This window comes from Zea mays, chromosome 3, assembly GCF_902167145.1.
Source record: "Zea mays cultivar B73 chromosome 3, Zm-B73-REFERENCE-NAM-5.0, whole genome shotgun sequence".
Taxonomy (NCBI): domain Eukaryota; kingdom Viridiplantae; phylum Streptophyta; class Magnoliopsida; order Poales; family Poaceae; genus Zea; species Zea mays.
Genome location: NC_050098.1, coordinates 210319871 through 210345002, shown reverse-complemented (window position 1 = coordinate 210345002; position 25132 = coordinate 210319871). Strand labels below are relative to the sequence as shown.

The following is a 25132-nucleotide window of genomic DNA, read 5'->3' as shown; positions in this document are numbered from 1 at the left end:
AAGAAAAAAACGGCTCCCTCCGGCCTCCGCCGAGCGACGGTACAGCAAGTCAGCAACTCGGAGTAGTTCGTTCGCTTGCCGGCGTGCCGTTTCTCTCCCCCCCTTCACCCTTTGCCTTCGTGAGCCAGTGGCTCAGCGCGCAATTCACGATTTACGAGATGAGGCTGAGATAGCCGGTGAACGATCAGAGCCCCCCATGGCGGCATTCGCAGCCCCCTCCTTGTCCTCGCTCATCCTCCTCGCCTCGCCCCACTCCGCGCCCACTCTCCTCCGCCTGCGCCGCGCGGGCGGCCGCTCTCTGGAGCTGTCGTCACGGCGCGGCGGGAGCGCGCGCCTTCGGGTCGTTCGACGAGCGGTGACGGAGGAGGAGAGCGAGGCCGCGCGCGGAGACGAGGAGGTGGAGGAGGCCCCGGAGGAGCCAGTGGCTGGCCGCGACCTCGTCACGCTCGCCGCCTGCCTCGTGGGCCTCCTCACCGGCGTCTCCATCGTGCTCTTCAACCTCTCGGTACGGTAGCCACCTCGCGAGCTCGACTCTGGTCTCATGGTTTCATCCCCGGTGTCAAACAGAGGCCGTAGTACGGTTGAACTTCAGAGGCGAATTGGTTGAAGGCAACTGAACAGCGGGTTTGGTCTTAATTTTGACATTCAGCATTGCTCAATCAGTTTGCTATGCTATCCAGTCACATTACATTCTGACAAGTCCTCGGATTTAGCATTAGTTCCCACCTAGAAGGTTACATGCTTTATCAATTGTCCTCCAACCTTACAGGTTGTAGGATCACCTTAGTTCCGCCTTGTTTAGTTGTTTATACTAATTCACAGGCTTCAAATGAACAGCGGGTTTGGACTTGAAGTTGCCTCATTGCCTGTGTCACCTTTATATGACACACTCGGAAATCTGTAACATATTGGGTCCATTTTTAGCACTGAAGAGTGAAAATGCATTGCTTAAATCATGTGCTGTCCGTTTAAAGTACATCATATTATTACATACTGTGATTTAAGATGCCCATATTTCTTGACATAGGTTCATGAAATACGTGACGTATTTTGGGACGGTATTCCTTTGCGAGGCGCTTCATGGCTGAGGGAAGAACCGATTGGTGAAGTCTGGCAGAGAGTGATATTTGTTCCGGTCAGTGGAGGTGTTATAGTGGGTGGATTGAACGCTCTAAGAAGTCAGATAGAAACTAACTCAGATGCCCCTGTGTCCAAGATAAAGAGTGCATTTAGACCATTCTTGAAAGCTGTGGCAGCATCTTTCACTCTTGGAACTGGCAATTCACTGGGTCCTGAGGGTCCCAGTGTGGAAATTGGTTCTGCAATAGCCAAAGGATTTGGTGATGTATTTGAGTGGGACGGTGGGAAAAGGCTGTCTCTTGTGGCAGCTGGGTCAGCAGCTGGGCTTTCATCTGGTAAATTTGACTAATTAGAGTTTTGATGCTTGTCGTTATTAAGTTCAGCATGCTGTGTTCTAGAAAAGTTCAACATGCTCAGAATGGTTTCTGAATTATTTTCATGTCAATGTCAAATGATTGCCCCCAACACCAACAGAACATCATGGCATCATCATTTCATCGCCTTACCTATGGCTATTGTCGATTGTTACCCCTATAATTTCTCATCACAATGCTGCTGTATGATAATTCTTTTAATCACCTTGTTGAATAGATTGATGTGCTGATAGTTATACATGATGTAATACATGGCATATGGGACACTAACCCATTAGCTTGCATTCGATTTGCCTTCCATGGATACTTGAAATTCTCAATAACTCAACATGTCTATGCAGTTTTCTGCCTTCTTTCTGATTTCATTTTACTTATATTCTATGTTATTGCCTTGTATTTAGGTTTTAATGCTGCTGTTGCTGGGTGTTTTTTTGCTGTGGAATCTGTTTTGTGGCCTTCTGCGGATTCCTCATCCCTTGCCAACTCGACACCTATGGTGATACTCAGTTCAGTGATAGCATCTGTTGTTTCAGAGATTGGTCTAGGTTCTGATCCCGCTTTCACTGTTCCGGAATATGATTTTCGCTCCCCAACAGGTACTTTATGAAATTCCTTGTACTGTTGGTCCACTTACACACAACTTTTAGTGATGAAATACGACACATATAATATTGCTGTAAGTTAGATGATGTTTGCAACTTTGCATTAATTTGTTTCAAAGTGCACATGCTTTTGTCCATTGTCCTGATAAGTTAGCTGAGGAATTGGAGGTGGTGTATATTGTCTTTGAGAGCATACAAATTTTTCTTTCTGTCCATACAAATTTACAGAAAAGTCGTTCAAATACATATTACACCATCACGGCACTACTACGTAAATAATAAGCTGTGGTACCATCTTTTGCCTGATACAGTCAAAGCATGCCTTTACAATCCTCTTGATGGTAGGATAGTTATGGTGTTTGTTTAATGATATCCTCTTTCAACATTTTGTTTCTCATGCTCCAGAGATTGAAAGTATGAGGATATTTACATGACTTCATAACTGTCAGAACTTCCTCTATACCTTTTGCTGGGTGTCTTCTGCGGGTTGGTGTCAATTGCATTATCAAGATGTACATCACTTGCTATGAAGGCAGTTGAAAGTTTACAAAGGACAACAGGGTTACCGAAGGCTGCATCTCCGGCTTTAGGTGGCCTCATTGTTGGTCTCCTTGCACTTTTGTACCCTGAAGTATTGTACTGGGGCTTTGAAAATGTTGATATCTTGCTGGAATCACGGCCATTTACAAGCGGCCTCTCAACGACCATATTGGTTCAGCTTATTGGAGTGAAAATATTAGCAACATCTTTGTGCAGGGCTTCTGGATTGGTTGGTGGTTATTATGCACCATCTCTTTTTATTGGTGCAGCTACAGGGATGGCATATGGCAAATTCATGAAGTTTACATTTACTGGCCCTGAACCATTGCTGCATGTCCCATTCTTAGATGTGGCATCACCTCAAGCATATGGCCTGGTAACATGTCTACCAAATTCAGCTTTTTCATCTGCATTTTCGTATTCTCAAATCCCTCTATATCCATCATTTTACAGTATGGTAATATTTATGCAGTTGTCCTCTGTTCAAGATTGTTATTATCTTGCTTCCACCTCTTTAAAATCCTGCCATACCATTAGCTTGTGATGTGACCTGTATAGCTCGATATATTTGCTCACAATACCACCTGCTATTAACTATTTATTCTAAAAAAGTCACCAGATAATTGCTATTAGCTTAATGACCTATTTGCTTTTTTCAATAAAAAATAAATGATTGTGAAGATAACAAGAATTTAAAATTGTTTATTGGGGCTTACTAGATTTCCCTTGCAACGTACAGGTACCTATGTAGTGTTAACTAGCTTTCTACTCCCTGTCACAACTTATTGCCAATGAAACTTACACATTATAATCTTGGACGGCAATATTAAGCAGTGTGATCTCTGCTTATGTTTTCTTCCTTTTTGTTTAATCCTCTGATCTCTGCTTGTTTCTTCCTTTTTTATTAATCCTCACAGGTAGGTATGGCAGCTACCCTCGCCGGTGTATGCAAGGTGCCTCTGACATCTGTCCTACTACTTTTTGAGCTTACACAAGACTATCGTATAGTTCTACCTTTGCTCGGGGCTGTTGGGTTATCATCCTGGATTGCTTCTCCTCAAAGGTTCTCTAAAAGAATTAGGAGTAAGCTGGATTCTTGGGAGGATAAATCGAGTATTCCTCAGCAAGCAAACGACATGCTCACTGAAAACAAAGAGGCCACTTCCATGGATGCAGCTGATTTGTCGTTAGAATTATATAAAATTGAAAGCTCCCTTTGTGTCTATGATGCCAACGACAGCAATATGTTCAAAAATCTTACTGTTGGTGAGGCCATGAAAACTAACTACTTCTCTGTCTCAATGACAACCCCATTAATTGAGGCACTAGATCTTATGCTTGCCGAGAAGCAGCCCTTTGTTATGATAACTGAGAATAACACATCTGCAAGAGGCTTGCTGGCACTAAAGAATATCCAAGATTTTTGCAAAGCTGCAAAAACTACCAGATCACAAGCTGAGGTAAAATGTGAGAATATCAGTGTTTTTTCAATCATTTGATTGATTTTGGAGTTCTGTATAATACATATGCATGCTATAGGTCTGCTAGTTTTTTTTCCAGTTCTATGAATCTCTTGCTGTCTCAAGTCTTGTCTTATGCGTAGTTATTTTCCCTTTTTTCACAACAGAGGGCACCACCTACACCAGTTTGTTTCGAACTTTCGATATACTCACCTTATATTTTTTTTAGATAAAGGAAGCTTATATTGAAAATACCAAGTCATTACATCAAGAGGATACAAATCCTTGGTACAGAACTTCCGGCCTCTGCCTAATGCACATATCCAACTAAAAAAAACCAAAAAAGACATTGATCTAATGATAACCGATCCGAAGTCTAGATCGCCACCCGTGCCTCCGGGAGAAAAACGCCATGGCCACCCTCACCAAGGTTCGTGATCCTGTTACAACCATAGGTCGAACCTCCTTCCTCTGTATACTCACCTTATATAGTAATTGCATTGATCACAACTCTTGATTGTAGCATCTACTCCCTTGGATCCCAAATATAACTCCATTTAGCCTTGCGCCTTTGTCCTAACTCCTAAGTTCCTTCAAGAGTTATATAGATTGCTAACATGAGGTTGAGGCTAGTATATCAATCATGGAACATACTTCATTATATAATTCTTTCTATTTACATCAATATATTCTTATATCTATTATGTCAATGTCCTAGTGGACTTATATTTAGGATCGGAGGGAGTAGCAGGGAGTTGAGTGTTGCATGCCATATTATGATCAAAAGCACCAAAACAAGCAGGCATGGAGTAAATTACACTAGACACCATATCGTTTGTGTTACGAATGTATCAAATAAAAAAATTTGATAGGTTTCGTTAGTTCCTGAAGTCATGATTAATCATGGTCTCTAAAGTTGCTCTGCTTCCGAGTTTTTCTTTAACACATAAAATAAATGTATTTTACGTTCAGTGAGGTCAAATGGTATTTTAGAGAATGTCTATACGCAATATTTATTGGCACATGGCCTTTTTGTTTTTTTACGGTGACCCTACAGCACAAATTTATTAAAGTAAAGCAGAACGAAAGTACAAAGGATACTGAAATAACAAAGAAAAGGGGAAGGCTAGCTAGCGAGAGTTCAGCCAAAAAGAGATTCTGAAATTGAGAGCAGAGCTAAATCTAAGCCTCTGAAGCTTCAAAGTGTCATTGAAGCATATCCTCCAGGAAGAAAAGGAGGGGGCCAGATTCCTGAAGATGAGGTCATTTCTCGATGGTCCAAACAGCAACAACCATAACTTCCATGAAGAAGCGCTTTCTCTGCTTCCAGATGGTCCAAATAGCAACAACCATAATTTCCATGAAGAAGCGCTGACCGAAGGCACTCTTTGCCTCCGCAATCATAAAAAAGAAATCCAGCTCATGATTTCACTGAATACCCACATAATTCCAGCATTTTGAGCTAAAAGGACAATCAAACAATAAATGATAGGTTGTCTCACGGTTAAGCTCACAGAGGGTGCAATTGAAATCACTATTCGCAGTCAGAAAACCTTTCCTTCTGAGCAGATTCTTCGAATTGACATGGCATTTTTTGTTAATTAACTAACTTATTGGCAGCTTTCTCAACCTTGATGCAGGTAAAGGAACTCCTGATATCTCATGTTTGCCAAGCAGGCAAGTGTAAATCGTGGTCTGTGACGCCTCAGATGCCACTTACTACTGCAGAGAAGATTATGGACTCTCATGATGTGGATCACCTACCTGTAGTTTCTGAGGATGCTAATCTTCAGGACAGAGGACTTTTGATAGGTTTTGTAGACCGAGAATGCATTGCCATTGCTCGAAGGTATTTGGATGATTCTTCTAAAATTGGTATAGTATTGCCTGCGTTTCCAGTTGCATCTTATACCAACAGTCGTCGTTTGTATTTGTTGCTGTGTTTTCATTCAGAGCCATGGCAACAAAAGAAATTTTCAGTTCTATGTATGGGATCAGGAAGGAAGAGAGGTAGCACGAAAGGAAGGAATGACACGACACAGAAGCACTCCCTACTTGGCAAATCTGGCTTCTTTTCCTGGTCAAGGCTAATACCTCTCCAGGTTATTAGTTGCTAAGTAAAAACGTGCTTCAGGCATGTGGTTAAGGTGGGTCTCCATATTTTTCTCGAAGTATCCCGCTTACCGGTTACCACCATGACTATCTGCAATGGTGAGGTTTTGTTGCTCTTGTTTGCTACAAGTTCTCAATGTTAGAATATACCCGTTTAGGGTTTGGGGTCTTCCCCGTGTAATGACCATCTCACCCCTCTGTAATGGGCCTGACCCAGTTTACTCAGCCTATTAATATATCACCCAACCCCTGTTAGGGTTAGGGTTTTCATTCTCCAACTTGGTACCAGAGCCACTTTCATCTCTCTTCTCCTCCCACCCACAGCCGTCGGCTTCCCCAACCCCCCAGCCGTCGGCCGCCGACCCCTCCCGCGCCCCCTCCTTTCTTCCTCGCGCCGCCGGCCACCCCACCGCCGGCTGCTTGGGTCGCGCTCCTGTGCGCGGGCCTCCTTCCCCGTGCCCCTGCCATCCCAGGCGCGCAAGACCCGCCGCCGTGCAGCAGCCTGCAGCGCCACCTCTCCGACGCCGCCAGGCCGCTTGGGACCAGGCGCGGGCGTCACTGCCACCGCCGCTCGTGTGCAGGCGCGGGTGGCGCTGCTGCCGCCGTCGTCCCGCTGCAGACGCGCGCGTCGTCGCCCCTGAGGCTTGCTGGTTGCGCTAGCAGTCACCCCTGCATCGGCGACTGGCAGGCGTGGACACCGCCGTCTCCCCTGCTCCGCCGGAGTGCGCGTCCCCTATCCCTCTGCTCCCTCCCGTCGCCAAGCTAGGCCGCGGGTCCACTGCCGTCGGCCTCGCTGCGGCGCTCAGCTTCTTCTGCTTGGGTTCGGGCGCTTCACCCGGCCTCCTCCCCTCGTTCCCGTCGGCCGCTGGTCCCAGCCGCCCTTCTCCCTGACGAGCGCGCTCCCCATCGTGGCCCCCTCATCCCTAGCCGTCGGGCGCTGTCGGCCGCTGTCGGCCTCTGCTCCTAGCCACGTCGCCCGACCCGATCCTTGTGGCTGCGTGCTCCATTCTCCATTCTTGACGGCCCACCTCGTTGTCTCCACCCACACCGGTTCCATGGCGTCACCCCCACCTTACATGAGCTTTACCTCGCCAGCCACTCTCGTGCCTGTGCGTGTCCTCCTCCACGACAGCCAGCTCGTCCGGGGCATGTTCATGTCCTTCGATCCCGTCTGGAACCCTATTCTCCGGGACTGCGTCGAGGTCCACCCTCAAGCGGGCCGTCACGTGCCTGGACCGCTTGTCTTCCCACATGCTGCGATCGCCTCCCTTGCGGTTGAGCCCATGTCATCTCCCTCCCTTCCTAGTGCCTCTATCGAGGCACCCTCATTGGCCCTCTCCGCTCACACCGTACCTTCGCCACCACCACCTCCCCCTCCCACCACCGATTGGGTGGTTGATTCCGGGGCCTCCTTCCACACTACCCCCACCACTAGTTCGTTACTCCACTCCCATCCACCCCACCCCTCACATCCTTCCTCCATCGTCGTCGGCAACGGTTCCATCCTCCCTGTCACCTCTGTAGGTACATCGATTCTTCTAGGACCATTCTGCCTTAACGACGTCCTTGTTGCTCCCGGACTGACTCATCCCCTCCTCTCGGTTCGTCGCTTCACTAGTGACAACCAGTGCTCTATGGAGTTCGACCCCTGGGGTCTCACCATACGCCACCTTCCCACACATGCTGTGCTCGCTCGCTGTGACAGCTCCGGCCCCCTCTATTCTCTTCACTTGCCCTCCACTCCCCACACCAGAGTAGCCTCATCACATGCTCTTGCTACTACCATCACCTCCTCCGCCATCTGGCACCGTCGCCTCGGGCACCCTGGACCTGACGTCATGTCCCAGCTTTCCGGCCACTCTAACATATCATACACTCGGGGCTCTTCTGAGCGCCTCTGTCATGCTTGTCAGCTCGGCCGTCACTCCTGTCTTCCTTTTTCCACTTCCACGTCCAGGGCTGTTCAGGCCTTTGATCTTGTCCACTGTGATCTCTGGACATCTCCTGTCCTTAGCCTCTCTGGCTACAGGTACTACCTGGTCATTCTGGATGACTACTCCCATTTCCTTTGGACTTTCCCCCTTCGGCTGAAGTCCGACACATTTACCATCCTCACTCACTTCTTCGCCTGGGTATCCACCCAGTTCTGTCGCCCGGTCCGTGCCCTGCAGTGTGACAATGGCCGCGAGTTCGACAACAACGCCTCCCGCTCTTTCTTCCTCACTCACGGCGTCCAGTTGCGTCTCTCGTGTCCCTACACCTCTGCTCAGAACGGCCGGGCCGAGCGCATGATTCGCACCACCACCAACATGATCCGCTGCCTTCTCTTTCAGGCGTCTCTCCCTGCCACCTACTGGGCAGAGGCCCTTCATACCGCCACGCATCTCCTCAACCGTCTTCCCTCAAAGGCGGTGAGCCACCCTACACCTCACTTCGCCCTGTACGGCACAGCCCCTTCCTACGACCACCTGCGCGTGTTCGACTGTGCCTGCTACCCTAACATTTCCGCTACCGCCCCTAACAAGCTTTCTCCTCGCTCCACTCGCTGCCTCTTCCTCGGCTACTCCCCTGACCATAAGGGGTATCGATGCCTGGACCTCACCTCCCACCGCATCATCATCTCTCGTCACGTCGTCTTCGACGAAGATGTGTTTCCCCTTGCAGGCTCCACCCCACCCACTGATCTTGACTCCCTCCTCGAGTCCGACCCGGTCCCCCCACCCCAGGCACAAGGACTTGTGCCGTTACCTACTCCTCGTGCAGCCACGACGCCACAGCTCGCGCCCATCTCCGCGCCTTGCACGGTGCCGTCGACCCCACATGCGCCACGCGCGGCCACGACGATCATGCCTGCGTCATGCGCGGCCCCGTCAATCCTGCCTGCGCCACGCGCGGCCCCGTCGACCACGCCTGCGCCACGCGCGGCCCCGTCGATCCTACCTGCGCCACGCGTGGCCCCGTCGACCACGCCTGCGCCACGCGCGGCCCCGTCGATCCTGCCTGCGCCACGCGCGGCCCCGTCGATCCTGCCTGCGCCACGCGCGGCCCTGTGGACCCCGCCTGCGCCACACGCGGCCCCGTCGACCCCGGCTCGCTTCGCCAACCCCACGCTCGTCTACCACCGCCGCGGCCATGCCACTACCTCCGCGCCCCCCGACTCGGGCCTGTCGACGAGCACGACCCGCTTCGCCGACCCCGCCGTCGTCTATCATCGTCGTGAGCCGGCCACACCCGCCGCTCTCGACGCTCCGGCGGTTCGCTCCGAGCCGTCCGTATACCACCCGGTCGCCATCCACCGCGACCCCGGACATGTCCACCCGATGTTGACTCGGCGCGCCGCTGGCGTTCTTCGCCCCGTCGACCGACTGATCCTGGCAGCTGATACGTCCAGCACTCCACCCGACGCTTCCCCGGTGCCCTCCTCCGTTCGCACTGCCCTCGCCGACCCACATTGGCGTCGTGCTATGGAGGAGGAGTACGCGGCCCTCTTGGCCAACCACACCTGGGACCTGGTGCCGTGTCCACCAGGCACCAACGTGGTCACCGACAAGTGGCTATTTCGCCACAAGCTGACCCCGTTGGGTTCTTCGGGGCTTCACACAGCGCCCCGGAGTGGACTACGACGAGACCTTCAGCCCCGTCGTCAAGTTTGCCACTGTTCGCGCCGTCCTCTCCCTCGCCCTCTCCCGCGACTGGGCGATCCATCAGCTCGATGTCAAGAATGCCTTCCTCCATGGCACTCTGACGGAGACTGTCTACTGCAGCCAGCCCACCGGCTTCGTCGACGTCGACCGTCCGGATCTGGTCTGCCGGCTGAACCGGTCCCTGTACGGCCTCAAGCAGGCGCCACAGGCATGGTACAGTCGCTTCGCCTCCTACCTGGCCTCCATCGGCTTCGTTGAGGCCAAGTCGGACACGTCCCTGTTCATCTACCGGCGCGGCGACGACACCGTCTACCTCCTGCTCTACGTCGACGACATTGTGCTCACGGCATCCACCGCCGACCTTTTACACCGCACGATCGTCGCCCTTCAGCGGGAGTTCGCGATGAAGGACCTGGGGCCCCTACACCACTTCCTCGGCATCACTGCCGAGCGCCGGCCCCAGGGTCTCTTCCTCCACCAGCGCCAGTACGCCATCGACATCCTGGAGCGGGCTGGCATGTCTGACTGCAAGCCCTGCTCCACACCTGTCGACACTCAGACGAAGCTCTCTGCGGACGATGGGCCTCCGGTCGCCGACGCGACGTCCTACCGGAGCCTGACCGGCACGCTCCAGTACCTCACCTTCTCAAGGCCCGACATCGCATACGCCGTCCAGCAGGTGTGCCTGCATATGCACACTCCGCGGGAGCCCCATCTCACCGTGCTCAAGCGGATTCTGCGCTACCTCCGCGGCTCCCTCGACTACGGCCTCCTTCTCCGACCATCCACGACGTCGGAGCTCGTGGTCTACACCGATGCTGACTGGGCTGGCTGTCCCGACACGCGCCGGTCCACCTCCGGTTACGCTGTGTTCCTGGGCGCCAACCTCGTCTCTTGGACCGCCAAGCGTCAGCCCGTCGTCTCTCGCTCCAGCGCTGAGGCTGAGTACCGTGCCGTGGCCAACGGCGTGGCAGAGGCCTCCTGGCTGCGCCAGCTCCTCCACGAGCTCCACAGTCCCCTCCAGCGCGCCACCCTCGTCTACTGCGACAATGTCAGCGCGGTCTACCTCTCCACCAACCCCGTGCAACATCAGCGCACGAAGCATGTGTAGATTGACCTGCACTTCGTCCGCGAGCGTGTCGCTGCCGGTGACGTTCGGGTTCTCAGCGTCCCCACCACGCTGCAGTTCGCCGATATCTTCACCAAGGGGTTACCGTCGAGTGTATTTTTAGACTTTCGATCCAGTCTCAACATCTGTACAGGATAAAGTTGTGACTGCGGGGGGTGTTAGAATATACCCGTTTAGGGTTTGGGGTCTTCCCCGTGTAATGACCATCTCACCCCTCTGTAATGGGCCTGGCCTAGTTTACTCAGCCTATTAATATATCACCCAACCCCTGTTAGGGTTAGGGTTTTCATTCTCCAACTCTCAATCATTGTAACTGAAACTGAATAGCTAGCGAGTTTTTTTATCAAAATATATAGCTGCTGGGGACCGGGAAGATAAGCAAGAAGATCAGGTTTTGTAACATTTCTATCATTCTTTCCACTTCTTTTGGATAAACACATAAAGTCAAATACAGGAATGCTCGAATAAACCAATGAATATGAAAGCATTGAAGAGGTTGATTTGCTCTATCCATACCATGTCTCTATGCGTGAGGGGTTGTGCACAACGTTGCTATTATGTCTAATCTGTTGAGCACAACACTCGAGTGCATAGTTACATACCTCTCGTCCTCTCGGAGTATCATGTCCGGTGTAACACATTCAAAAAGTACTCTGATAGGACATCGAGTAGAGATGGCAATGGGTACCCGCTATCCGAAACCCGGTGGGTTTTTGCTCTATTAGGTATGAGTTTGGGTCAATTTCTCTACCCATGGGTTTGTTAATGGGTTCAAATGGAAACCCAACGGGTACGTGGGTACGGGTTCGCTCTTCCGCTACCCATACCCGCAAACCCATGGGTTTTTAAAACCCGCCTTAAAATCAACATTCCTTATAAATATGTCTCATAATATTATTAATTAAATATGTTCTAATTGAAATAAACTTCATGTAACAAATTTTAGGCTAAAATTAGTTATCACTTGTTCCTTTTATGCTAGCTTATTAATGTATTGATTGTCATTTACATGATGAATTATTTTTATGTTGATGTTAGTGGGTATGGGAAACCCGTTGGGTACCCGAAACCCGCATGAGTATGAGTTTGGGCAAAATTTCATACCCGTCATGGGTATGGGTTTTTTAGCGGACGTATTTTTTCTTTGCGGATATGGATTTGGGCACGTAATACCCAGCGGGTTTTTACCCATTGCCATCTCTAACATCGAGTGAGTCCGAGACGAATTCTGCAAGCCTCTGGGTGGTCTATCTGGTGGTGCATCATATCCGGTGGACATCAAACACACTAGTGCTATGCTGATTTTCAACATGGCACACTTCTGTCTAGTGGTCCGGTGCTAATGTAGAACCGCTAATTCACTTATTGCGATTGCTTTTTGAGTTGGTGTTTTATTTCAAACTTCTTATGAACTCTCATATGTTTATCTAGCACTAGGATGAAAGTGGGTATCCGAATTATCATGACAAATTTAATATTTGAAAATAGACATGGTATAAAATTTGATGTTAATCTTTTCTATATGTTATCAAGCACATTATCACAAATAAGAATAAAACTACATAAATTATTTTATACATTATTTACTCCCTACATAAAAAAGTGAAAAATATTCATATGTGTTCGAATTTTGTATCACTAGGTTAGTACCCGTGCGTTGCAACGGGAACATATAATACCACGATAACTTATATACAAAATATGTGTTATACTGTTATGAGAAAAGTTTTTATAATTCATTTATGATCCTGGCTATACATAAATTTTGTTATTTTAATCTAACTGTTTCACCACTACATTGCAACCATCAGTATAATGCAGACTTCGATATATGCCACGATTTGTATGGTCTCATCATTGTAGAGCACGTTCCACACCTGCCGGAAGAAGTTCTCTCGTACATCGTCAGTCCTCAGGCATGCACCACCATACATGCTTGCTTAAACAAAAAGATAAGTGTGTGTTTGCGAAGAGAATTAAAGACAGGCCGACGCAAAAAGCTACCCCGACGGTGGTGAGGATGATGAACTGGTCTTGTTGTCAGTCCTCCTCTGCGTCATCTCCGACGCCGAGATGACGCCACAGTCCTTGACATAGTAGTCATCAAACGCGCGCGATATGGCGAGTACCGATGACTTTTGGCTGGGCTGCCAGATGAAGTGCACCTCGGGCTCATCAGTGAGGTAGTACACCTGCCGTATCACCACCGGATGCGCTACTCCTTTACATACATCATGTTCGAGGACACTCACGCAACGTCAGAACGACCATCGTCCTAGCGCACAAGAATGCATGGTCGGTCAGTAGCGACTTACGTGGCAGGCTGGGCTTCAGGTGGACGATGAGCTGGACGGCGTGATGACGCCATCGTCGGATGCGGTGCCCAGAACAACCCAAGAGTCGCCGACGTTGGCTACGACCATGAGGTTCCCTGCTTGACGGTAGACAGCGCAGTGCATCCGCTCTGAACCGTGTCCAAGCGACAGCTGCGCCGGAGCTTGTCGTACATAGCGGCGCATGCGGCCACGTAGGGCTGTTTCCAGAGGTCGAACTAGCAGTCGCCAAGCTTCTTCTCGTCGTCGATGAGCGACGCCAACGCGAGCGCCTCCTGGTAGTGGTGTTTGTTTAGGGTTTCAAAGTAAGAAACATGGATTCATCCTTGGCGTTGGTTTATGAAAATGACTCACAAGTCAGATCCATGGAAAAATATTATGGAGAATAAATGCCACACATGCAAAAAAAGAATTTAAGTTGAAAACATTATTCAAACAAAAAAATTGCATGCAAGGCTTTTCTTTAAATACTACTCCCCCATCCAAAAATATAATTCAAGAATCTCGGTGATACTTATCTAGTACTATGTATTGTGCAATGGTAGCAGGTGAGCTTGGTGAGAGATGTAATAGATTTTTTCTGTCATAGATGTAGACATAAACACACATGTGGTGTAGTGGTAAATACTGCTCGTATTTGTCTGAGGGGTCATGGGTTTAAATCCCCTCTAGGGTCATTTGTATTTTTAAATTTTTAGCTAGGCGTGGGCTACAGGAGAATGAGAATGGTCTTTGCGGGGAGGGGAAAATGAGGAAGGCATAACAAGGAATGAGAATGGTGGTAGAACATGGGAATGAGCTGTGCTGGGAGGGGAGAATGAGAATAGCAGAACAGAAATGATGGTAGAACACGGAATGACAGGCTACCCTTACAACCTTAATAAATAGTAGAGATTTGAGAAGATATATAATATATTTGAGGCTTATATTTTATGAATATTTACAAGCTCAATGCTAAAAATAACAATATAAAGTTGCATAGTAGATTCTATATTCTATTTATTTACAATCAAAGAAAAAAAAGACAAAAAAACTTAGTTTTCACACCTCTAGCCGTAACCTTACAAGTGTGCATCGCCACTCTTAATTAAACTTGCCTAGGCCAATCTATCCATTTCACGCCCACCTTTATAGTATGGCTGAAGGAAAAATAAATATCCTATCATTAGTCCAAGTGTTCAACAACTCTATTATCATTTAGAACTAATTGATCCTTAACCTTCTCACTTATTCTTTGAAAATCAATAATTGATTTCCACAATAGAGACATAAATACCACAAAAGCCTAATAATTTTGTATTATCACGACATAACTCATATTGTTTTTGTAAAATACATGTTAGCCATAATAAATTATCTTGTCATTAATCACTAAAACTCAACTAATGGTCTAAATGCTTTTAAATGAGTTAGGGGTGCCTAGTGTCAATAGGTTTGGCCATGTCCTCAGACTATGCTGGTTGTGGCAAGATTGGACGAAAGACTCCAAACCTTGGGTAGGAGTAGGAATGGATCTTCCCTTCCATGATGCTGACCGACTATTATTTAACCGAACTACAATTAATTTAGGGGATGGTACAAAGGCTCGTTTTTGGCACAACTACAACTATACTAGCCGGAGAAACAAGCATCCAGGTATTTGGCCCCTAATATCACAACCGGATTCGCAGGCTTTGCCGAGTGCTTCAGGCAAAGGCTTTGCCGAGTGTGACACTCGGCAAAGAAGACTCGGCAAACAGTGCATCGACAAAGCCTTCTTTGCCGAGTACTTTTTCTCGGGCACTCGGCAAAGAGGTTTGCCGAGTGCCAGAGAGCACTCGGCAAAGAAAAGTAGCCGTTACGGCGCCGTGTGACGGAGACGGCGGCTTTGCCGAGTGTCCCCAGTGGCACTCGACAAAGGAGTTATCTTTGCCGAGTGCTGTCGGGTAGACACTCGGCAAAGATAACTCTTTTGCCGAGTGCCACTTGGGACACTCGGCAAAGAGCCCGCCAGGGAGGGTCCCCATGTCAGGCTCTTTGCCGAGTGCTCTGCGCGGCACTCGGCAAAGAACCTAAACCGGTGCCCAGGTCTGTGCTCTTTGCCGAGTGTTACACTCGGCAAAGTGACCAGTATATACCTTTTTTATTTGTTTTTTGTATTCCATCCACACAAACAGAAGATATCACATATATATCACATATATACATCATAGATATCATCACAAACATAAATAGCCAACACAAACATAAAACCGTCACCACAAACATAAATATCCATCACAAACATAAGTGTTCCACACAAGTATCAAACACAAACATAAGTCTCTAACGTCGCAAGCTCTCACATAAGTATCAAACACAGACATAAGTATTATACACAAGTACAGAAGTCTAAAACAATGAAAGCACAACACTCATGGAGGTGGGCGGCTTGACCGGGGCTGCGTTGGGCTGAACCCTTCCGGAGGGTTGTTGGATGCCGCCCCAGATTGGCCCTGCACAGAGAAGAGATTGCATGTGTTATACCAGATGCATTACAAACATCTAACTACAATTTTGATACTCACAGGAGTGTGGAAGAGAGCAGGGTCAACTGGAGGGAACAATGGAGGTGGCGGAGCGATGCCCTGTGCGGCGCCAAGGCTCTACATGTACTGGAACATCTCCGCCATCCTCTGATGATCTGCCCGGCGCTCTGCCTCCCGCTCCGCCATCATCCTCGCCTCCATCTCGCGACGTTCCCTCCTCTCTTCTTCTAGTTGGGTCTGTAATATTACAAGCCAACGTTATAGTAACTCAAAGAGTAGGTATATAACTCAAGGAAGGACGAGTTACACTAACCTCGAGTTGCTGTATGCGATGCTGTGAGCTGTCGTGCCGAGGTCGTATGGCTGGACTCGAGCCCGTGCTCCTTGCTCTCACCTGAGACAGAGTGGGAGTGGAGGACGAGTCGATTGCCCCGTCGGCAATCCAGTACCGCCCATGTCTCTTGCCTCCTCCGACCCTCATGAGCACATCGGGGTCGATCGGCTCGGTGCTCGGATCATAGTCTGGGCCATGGACCTCCTGCGCCATGGCGGTGTAGTCATGGAGGCGGCTGTAGATGGCGGGGTTGGTGTAGGCCTCGGGCCCGTCATCCGGGTTGTAGGTGACGTCGGACGTCGCCTTACCCTTATGGGCCATAGCATAGGCCGAGAAGGTGGAGCAAGTGTGACACCCCAGTGTCACCTAGGGTTTCTCTTAAAAAGCCAAACCAAGAACCATTATTTTTTGTGAACCAAAGTAAGCATGAGCATCAAAATAACTTAAGTAAGAAAGAATTCACCAAGTATATACTTAAAAGTGTCATGATCAAAACAATTGAGACTTTTGAAAGATAAGAATGTGCAACCCTAATTCAAAACCCTAAGTAAACCCCATGAACAAAATTTGAGAAAATATGAAAAAGAGGATGAAAAGTTTAAAATTTTGAGTTGAGCCAATTATATAAGTTAAAGTATATTTATTAAGCAACAAGAAAGGTTAAGTAGGCTTAGCCAAAATAACTCAATTAAATCCCCAAAACAGCCCTTGATCAATGAACCCTTAGAGAAATTCAGATTTCTGAATTTCTGAATTTCAGACCTCTCCTCAAAGATCATCTGTGTTCTCTGCTTTTCCAAACTCAAAGCCAGAAGATCCAAATATCAAAGTCGTGCCAAATTACCTTGAACACATTCTGGGAAAATTTGAACTCAAACCAAATCCATTTGACACGGTTTTGGCGCAGCTCAACCTCGGGACCAGGCATTCTGACACTGGCACCTTGGTGACGCTACAACTCCCTGTCCCTAGCCTAAAACCGCACGTCGTCCATACATAAAAGACAAAGCTTGGTCTGGTGAACAAATCCCTTGCAGTGATCTTGCCCAAATTCGCGAAGATTTGCTCCCAATCGGCGCTTGAACAGGGGCAGAGGCAACGGGAACACGTGTTCGACCGCGGCTGACACCCCTGGTTCACGCCCGTTCGCGCACCGCGCCTTCCCAGTGCACGCCCGCGCGCACTCGCCGGTCCACGACCGCCCGTGCACCGTGCCGTGCCTATAAAGCCTCCCCAGGCGCGCCCCACTTCGCCCCGCACTCACCCTCACCGAGCAGCCACCGTTCCTTGGCTCCGGCGAGCTTATTTCCGCCCGCCATTGCCGCCAGAGCTTCGGCCGCCGAGGCCAGCTCACTCCAGCCACCCTCCAGCCCAACCAGTGCTTCGGCTAGCTCCGCCAGTAGCCCGTGAAGCTTGCCAAGCCCTCGGACCCGACCGGACTTCACCGGAGGCCCGAGATCACCCTCACCGGACTTCGGTCTTCCGCCGCCGCGCGTGGACCGAGCTATCCAGTGAGTCTCCGCCCAATTCCTTTCGCTCATGTCTTCTCTGGCATCCCGTGGACCTCCCTGACCTATTTAATTGAACTACCTCGCCGTGACCAGGCCGGTCTCCTCGCCGCCGACGAGCATCCCCGCCTGCGCGCGTGGACCGACCAACTCCGGCCATCTCCGTCGACGTTCCGCACACCGTTGTGATCCCCGCGACCTCCCCTTCACCCTCGACCACTTCACCGGAACAGTCTTGCCGCCGGTAAGCCCCTCCGCCCTTTTCTTCGCCGCGGCTACTGTTTGAGGTAGAAGAAGGACCTCGGGTTAGGTTCTGTAGAACCCGAGGGGTTTTCTGTAATGTCAGCGACTCATGTGAATAGTAACCTAAGGACTGATTCGCGAAGGAAAACTTAGAAAAACCGCCAGGGACCCCAGTGCAAAGTGGTTTTCCTTTTAATCAATTCTGTTATTCTTTTAAAATAACCAGAGAACTTAGAAAATCCATAACTTGATGAAATCTTAATGAAAAGCTGTCAAACCAATTTTGCTAACTCTGGAATATTATGATCCTTCATTTAAAAATAGTGAACCATATGCTTTCTGTTCTAAATTTTAGAGTTTAAAATTAAAAACAGAAACCCCCTAAACCTTGTTTAATTAAGGAAAATTAGTTTTTCTTTTGTACTGAGCTTAAGAAAATTTGTAGATGCTTATACCTTAATTAGACACTGTTTAAAAATAGTAGGAGCCCCAGCATTAGAGATTATGATGTAGTTATTCATTTAAAGCCATTTTGTCCACAACTTAGAGAAAATCAGAAAAGCATTTGAAAATGTTGAACAGTGATTAGCAATATTTTTCCTAGTTTACTTATGCAACCAAGAACCTAGGAAAAATGCAGAGACCATTAATTAAGACCAGTTTCTAATTAAGATGCTTTAATTAGCCTTATGAAGACTGAAAATCAATTATTAGAATTGCAAAACTATAACCAAAATGGTTAACAAAAATCCAGTGAACTTATAACCACCAGAGCCCCACTACAAAAATACAGAACACCCCAGCCTAACTTTTTAAGTAGGGAAAATAAATACAGAATGATAATAAGGCATTTTTCCAATAAATCATAAGCAACCCCTTTTAATGTGATAATGGGCAACCAAAAATTAGCTAAGTCCATGATGAGATAAACCACCAGAGAAAAATGCAAACCCATGAAAAAGAAAGTGAACCCATACCTTTTGCTAGTAATTTGTGAGAAAGGCCATTTAGCTCAAATAATGCATACCACCCCTTCCCTTAAGCAAAAAGAAGCCAAACTCCAGAATGATTGCTCTTGCACAAAACACTAGCTAAGAAAAATAAGAACTCTGTTGTTTGATGTTTTTCAAATATAGTGGTAGTAGAAAGCACCCCTTTGGCTAGAAACTTGAGAAAACCATAAAAAAATCATTAAAAGGTATTAATGACTAGAAATTTGTATCAAGTCATGATATGACACCTAAAAGCCAGCAAAAATAAGTTTTAAAGAATTTCCCACTGTTAAATAATAGTTGTAGTTCAAAGTACCCCTTCTGCCCTAAAATTTGGTAATTTTGTCCAGAGAAAACCATTCACTTTCTGAACCCCAAATTTTGAGACAGAGAATCATACACCAGTAGCAAGCCACTTTAATTTTTGCAGAATTTTTGGAATTTTATAAAAGCAACTTGTAGTTCAAACCTACTCCAAAACATTAAAAGAATAAAAGAAAAGAAGGAAGAAATAAACCTCATCCCACTAAAACTAACCCAATTTACCAAGTATACCACTGAAAGGTTTTACATAAGTAAGGTTAGCTTGATTAAATTTAAAAAGACCATACATCTTTAAAGTTGTAAATTCTAAAGCACATATCATATCATGCATATATCTTACGCATTGCATTCATTAGATTGTAATCTTGCCGACGGAGAGTACGTGCTCATCCCCGAGCAAGGACCTGTCCAAGAGGAGGACCAGGAGCAGGCTCCAGAGGCTGCTATTGAGGATCTCCCCGCAGCCCCAGCAATTGAAGGCAAGCCCCGGTTTTATGCATAACCATGTTACTATATGCTACTTTACTACACTTAATGCTTGTAGGACTGTAATGTGCACTTAAGTGTAGGAGTTGCTTGAAACCTCTAGTTGCATGAACTTAGGATTCCTTTTTGAGATGAATACTAGTATGCTAGGTCGAGTAGCTGCTTGCTAATCAGGATCTCGGTAGAAGTCGAGTGATTTTTCTAGCACTCGCGCGAGGTCAGGAATTGATTGTATTCATCTTGATAATGGGATGTACATATTGGTCTATGGACTTGGATCCAGGGAGGATGCCTTGTCCATGAGACGGGAAAAATGAATTAAGGATTAATGTGTGGATACCTGAGTCAAGCTTTTGAACGTACTAAGCACATGCCGGGAAAAATGGTAACCGGTAAACCTAGTACCTGAGTGAAGCCGGGCGCGGACTTTATCCCTCATGCGACCTGAGACAGGGTCTCCCATGCTAGCTATGGTGGGTACAAGTGCGGTCACTGCACGGCGGCAGCCGGGGTCAGTGGAGCATTGTATGCCAAGGCGGTGAGGCCTGGACGCGAACGGGGAATCGATGGGGACGGTTGTCTTGTGTGGGGTCGGAGTACCCTGACTTGACGTGTGTTTAGGTTTACCTTGCAAGGTTAAAACTCAATTCGAATCGTCTGCTTCTCGCAGCTAATGAGACTGCTTGATTCCTTGTACTGCATCGAGTAAGAAGTGAAATGTGGATTACATGAGATAACTTGTTGATTGAGCTAATTGCTTGTTACCATGTATGCTTAGAAGGAGCAAATCTAGCTAAGTTAATGATGGTAGAATTTGAAAAGCTAAAAATTGATTTTAGAAACAGCTAGTGCTTTTGGCAAACCAAACCCCTCAGCCAAACAGCTGCATAGTCTAGAGGTAGAGGAGTAGACTCCTCACACCGGTTAAGTCTAGCTGAGTATTAGTATACTCAGCCTTGCTTGTGGCACCATTTTTGCAGGTACCATGCAGGATGTAGTTGATGGTGTGACTTGGCCTACCACCCTGCCACCGGGTTGGACGGTCGAGTGGGATGTTGCTCCGGCAGGAGAGGAGCACGAGGAGTAGTGGGCTAGGCCTTGCCCATTTCCTCGTTACCGACGACATCGATTATCCGCTGCACTTTAATTTGTGAACTTTATTTGCTACTCCAAAAACTCCGATTTATGTAATAACTCAGTACTTAATTTGAAGTTTCCTGTTTTATTGTATTTCTTCTGTGACTCACCTTCGAGTGAGATTGTGGAATTTGATCCTGGTTAAGTGGCTCTATCAGACTAGATCTGAGGGACTGACGGGTTATTCCGATTTAAGTGTGTTACGGCCCCTGAGGCGTGACTTAGGCACTTAAGCTGGAATAATTCGGGTGGTTCTGCCACAGCTGGTATCGGAGCAAATTCCACCACAGAGAAGGACAATAAAACATGAATACCAATTTTCAAAACCTAAAACTTGCCTAGAAACTGTTACGGATCGTCAGGACTAGACCGCTAGACCTAGGACGAAAGGCCTTAGGCATAAAGGGAGAAATAGGTGGCTAATTAATTAGGCCCTGTGGGCCAATACTTATATTCTAGGATGCCCTAAAAAGGCACCCTATTTTCCTTTTTGAGAGGCAACGTTTCTTTCAGCATGCATGCATTATAAAACACAAAGAGGAATTAAAATTTGAGCTAACCCCCTTTTTCTTCAAAATCATCCGGGCTCTCTTTTTCTTTTTCCTTCCACCATAATCTTTATCTTGATTCCCTTCCGCAGATGAATTCACCCACCCCCGCCAGTGGAGGAGACTCTCGTTTCAGTTCTGACTTCCTTTCTCGCGATGGCTTTCCTTCCATCTTGTGGGAAGTGCTTAACTCCGCCGGTTACCCTACGCCCCCTTTGTACACAGTGCAGTTGTATGAGGAGCATCGGGTACCTCGTTGTCGGGTCTGGCTAACTTTGGAGGCTCATCCCCTTCAGCCGGGTTGGCGTTCTCTTGACTCTGAGACGATTGGACTCAGGACGGACGACACCGTTGAGGCAGCAGCCATGAAGACTCTGACGACTTTCTGTGGCTACCATCCCCTGGAGATGGTGATGCACCCCTTGGGACTCTTCCCTGCTGAGAAGAAGGATGACCCCATGTGGTGTAACCGCGTGAGCCATGTGAAGGATGTGTGGGCAATGTATCCTGACTTGGTTGGGAGGGTCACTGTTCAGTGCATGAGCGCGCTGTACCGCCTCCAGGCCCTTCAGAGCGATGCTATGACACTTCTTGCTAACACCGCTCAGGCTGCCAAGCTCACTCTCGACAGTCGGGAAGATTTTGTGGTCGACCTATCCACAGAGTTGGTGGAGAAGGATCTGCAAGTGGAAAGGCTGAGCCAGCGTATTACCACCCTGGAGCAGCAAGTGGAGATCCGAGACAACACTATTGATGTCTTGGAGAACCAGCTTCACGACGTGTAGAGGGAACTTGAGGAAGCCAATGACCACTTGGACATGCACCACCTGGAGATGGAGGCCAATGAAGCAGGAAGCGAGGGAGAAGAGGCTCCCGAGGAGCTAGGACCAGCCCCTGGTGCCAATGGGACTACCTCCGCGATGCCTCCTTCACCCGTATCCAGTGTCGCTTCCACCGCTCAGGGTTAAGCAGTCGCTTTGACATTTTTAGGCGGATAGAAACCTATGCGAGCTTAGTAGTATCACATTTTGGACTAGGCTTATGGGTACTTTCCCCTGATTAATGTAACCCTGTAAACTTTTGATATCTGTGGGATCCTTGTCACCATGTTATCTTCATTTTCGAACCTAATATTATGATTATGGCCTTTTCCTTCCATATGAGATGATATCTTGTCGTTCGGAAATATGAGTCGGGATAACATTGGCGACAATCTCTGTTTCAGATGGCAGCTAGGCAGCGTCGCGGGCAAAATGAGCAAGCTCCCCCGCCACCTCCTCCAGCTCCCACAGTGCAGGAGCTGATGGCCCAGCAGAATGAAATTCTGCGACAGCTCTTGCAGCGCCAGCCCCACCCTCAGCATCATGGTGGAGGCCAGCATCAGCGACCTCCGGCTATGGCAACATACCAGGAGTTTCTGAGCATGCAGCCGCCCTTGTTCACCAAGGCAGAGGATCCGTTGGACGCCGACGTGTGGCTTCGCGTCGTCGAGTCCAAGTTTCCCCTCCTCATGGGAGACTGCCCTGATGAGGCCAAGGCTCGCTTCGCCGCGCAGCAGCTTCGCGGCCCAGCTCGGACTTGGTGGGATCACTTCCGTGCTATGCTCCCCGCTGATCGTGAAGTATCTTGGGAGGAATTCAAGACTGCCTTCAGAGGGCACCACATTCCAGCTGGCATTCTTGATCGGAAGTTGAATGAATTCCTGGCCCTCAATCAAGGAACCCGCACGGTACTGCAGTATGCGCAAGCCTTCAACGACTTATGCCAGTATGCAGGGTATCATGCTGATTCTGATGAAAAGAAGAGGGATCGCTTCCGCAGGGGTCTCAATACCAAACTGCGGGAACGACTCAACACTGTCCGGGCCGATAGCTTCAATGAGCTGGTCAACATGGCCATCTCTCAGGAGGATTGCATTGTTGCTCACCGGGCAGAGAAGAAGAGGAAGGCACCAATGGCAGCGCCATCCGCTCAGGCTCAGAGGTTCCGGATTGTTTCTCACAATCAGAGCAGGGGTTTTCAGCAGCAGGCAGGCAGATGGGTGATCAGGCCACCTCAGCAGCAGCAGCAGCCGGCACCCAACCGCTATCCAGCTCCCGCCCCAAGGAATAATCAGCCTCCGCAGCAGCAGCAGTTCCGCCAGGGCAATGGGAACAAGTGTTTCACTTGTGGCAATGTGGGCCACTATGCCAAGAATTGTCCCAGGAACCAGCAGAGGCAGATGCCAACACCAAATCAAGACAAGGGAAGAAAGCAAAAGGTGCAAGTCAGGCAAGGGAAGCTCAACTTCACTGCTCTAGAAGAAGTGCCAGAAGGAGCTCCTATCATGACCGGTACCTTTTCAGTTTATAATCAACCTGCTTTAATTCTGTTTGATTCTGGTGCATCTCATAGTTTCATTAGCAAAAAGTTCAGTGCTAATTGCAAACTGCCATTCTCTCACTCAAAAGGGTCATTCATGATAGTCACACCTGGGGGTAAAATTACAACTAATCAATTAAACCAAAGTGTGCCTATTCAACTGGGAAGCCACATTATCAAAACCACTCTTCTTGTATTGGGATTGGAAAATGTGGACATTATTCTACGAGCAAATTGGATGACCTTGCACCAAGTTGTGCTTGATGTAGCCAGTCGTACCGTGGAAGTTAATTCTCCTTTCTACGGAAATTTCTCTTTGATTCTGCCTAGTCAGGGTTCTTCTCAGTCATGTGCTTTCTCTATGACGGAGTTACCCCTGAAGAAGATCCCAGTGGTCTGTGAGTATGCAGATGTCTTTCCTGATGAATTGCCAGGAATGCCACCGGACCGGGATATTGAATTCACCATCGAGTTGCAACCGGGAACGGCCCCAATTTCCAAGAGGACCTACCGAATGCCACCCGCTGAGTTGGCAGAGTTGAAGAAGCAGTTGCAAGAGTTGCTGGATAAGGGATTTATTCGCCCAAGCACTTCGCCTTGGGGCTGTCCAGCACTATTTGTGAAGAAGAAGGATGAAAGCTTGATGCTGTGTATAGATTACCGCCCTCTTAATGCGGTAACTATCAAGAACAAGTATCCTTTGCCTCGTATTGATGTTCTCTTTGACCAGTTGGTCGGGGCCAAGGTGTTTTCCAAGATAAACCTTCGCTCTGGCTACCATCAGATCAAAATACGAGCAAGTGATATTCCGAAGACGGCATTCTCAACCAGATATGGGCTATATGAATTCTTGGTGATGTCATTCGGGCTGACAAATGCACCAGCATACTTCATGTATCTGATGAATTCTGTTTTCATGCCGGAATTGGACAAGTTCGTGGTGGTTTTCATCGATGATATTCTGGTGTACTCAAAGAACGAAGAAGAACATGCCGGGCATTTGCATGTAGTGCTTCAACGTCTGCGAGAGCACCACCTTTATGCCAAGTTATCCAAGTGTGATTTTTGGCTAAAGGAAATCAAATTCTTGGGTCACACTATCTCTCAGGATGGAATAGCTGTTGATCCTGATAAAGTGCAAGAGGTGATGAACTGGAGGCCACCAACGACTGTTCGCCAGATTCGGAGTTTTCTAGGATTGGCCGGTTATTACCGAAGATTTATTCCGGACTTCTCTCGAATTGCGAAGCCTATTACTGAGTTGCTGAAGAAAGAGGTCAAGTTTGTGTGGAGTCAGAAGTGCGAAGATGCCTTCCATGCATTGAGGCAGTATCTGACCACAGCACCAGTTTTGGCGCAACCCGACAGCAGCAAGCCTTTTGATGTATATTGCGATGCCTCTGGCACCGGGCTAGGTT

General features: G+C 48.2%; 1 protein-coding gene across 4 annotated transcripts; it reads left to right on the top strand.

Annotated features, from left to right (window-relative positions):
* Positions 1-20690, top strand: LOC103651283 (chloride channel protein CLC-e). Of its 4 annotated transcripts, none has more exons than XR_002268197.2 (8): positions 51-505; positions 1028-1415; positions 1856-2050; positions 2506-2972; positions 3514-4056; positions 5697-5905; positions 6010-6203; positions 20649-20690. XR_002268197.2 is itself a non-coding variant. In XM_008676907.3 (7 exons), exons 1-7 carry the CDS (start codon positions 197-199, stop codon positions 6068-6070), a joined length of 2172 nt encoding a protein of 723 aa, XP_008675129.1. In that variant the 5' UTR covers positions 1-196; the 3' UTR covers positions 6071-6440. The 4 variants fall into 4 exon arrangements, 2 of the variants coding, with proteins under 2 accessions (XP_008675129.1, XP_008675130.1); XR_004857363.1 differs by lacking the exon at positions 20649-20690 and adding an exon at positions 19539-19564; XM_008676907.3 differs by lacking the exon at positions 20649-20690 and having other exon boundaries at positions 1-505; positions 6010-6440.
* Positions 20691-25132: the final 4442 nt, after the last annotated feature.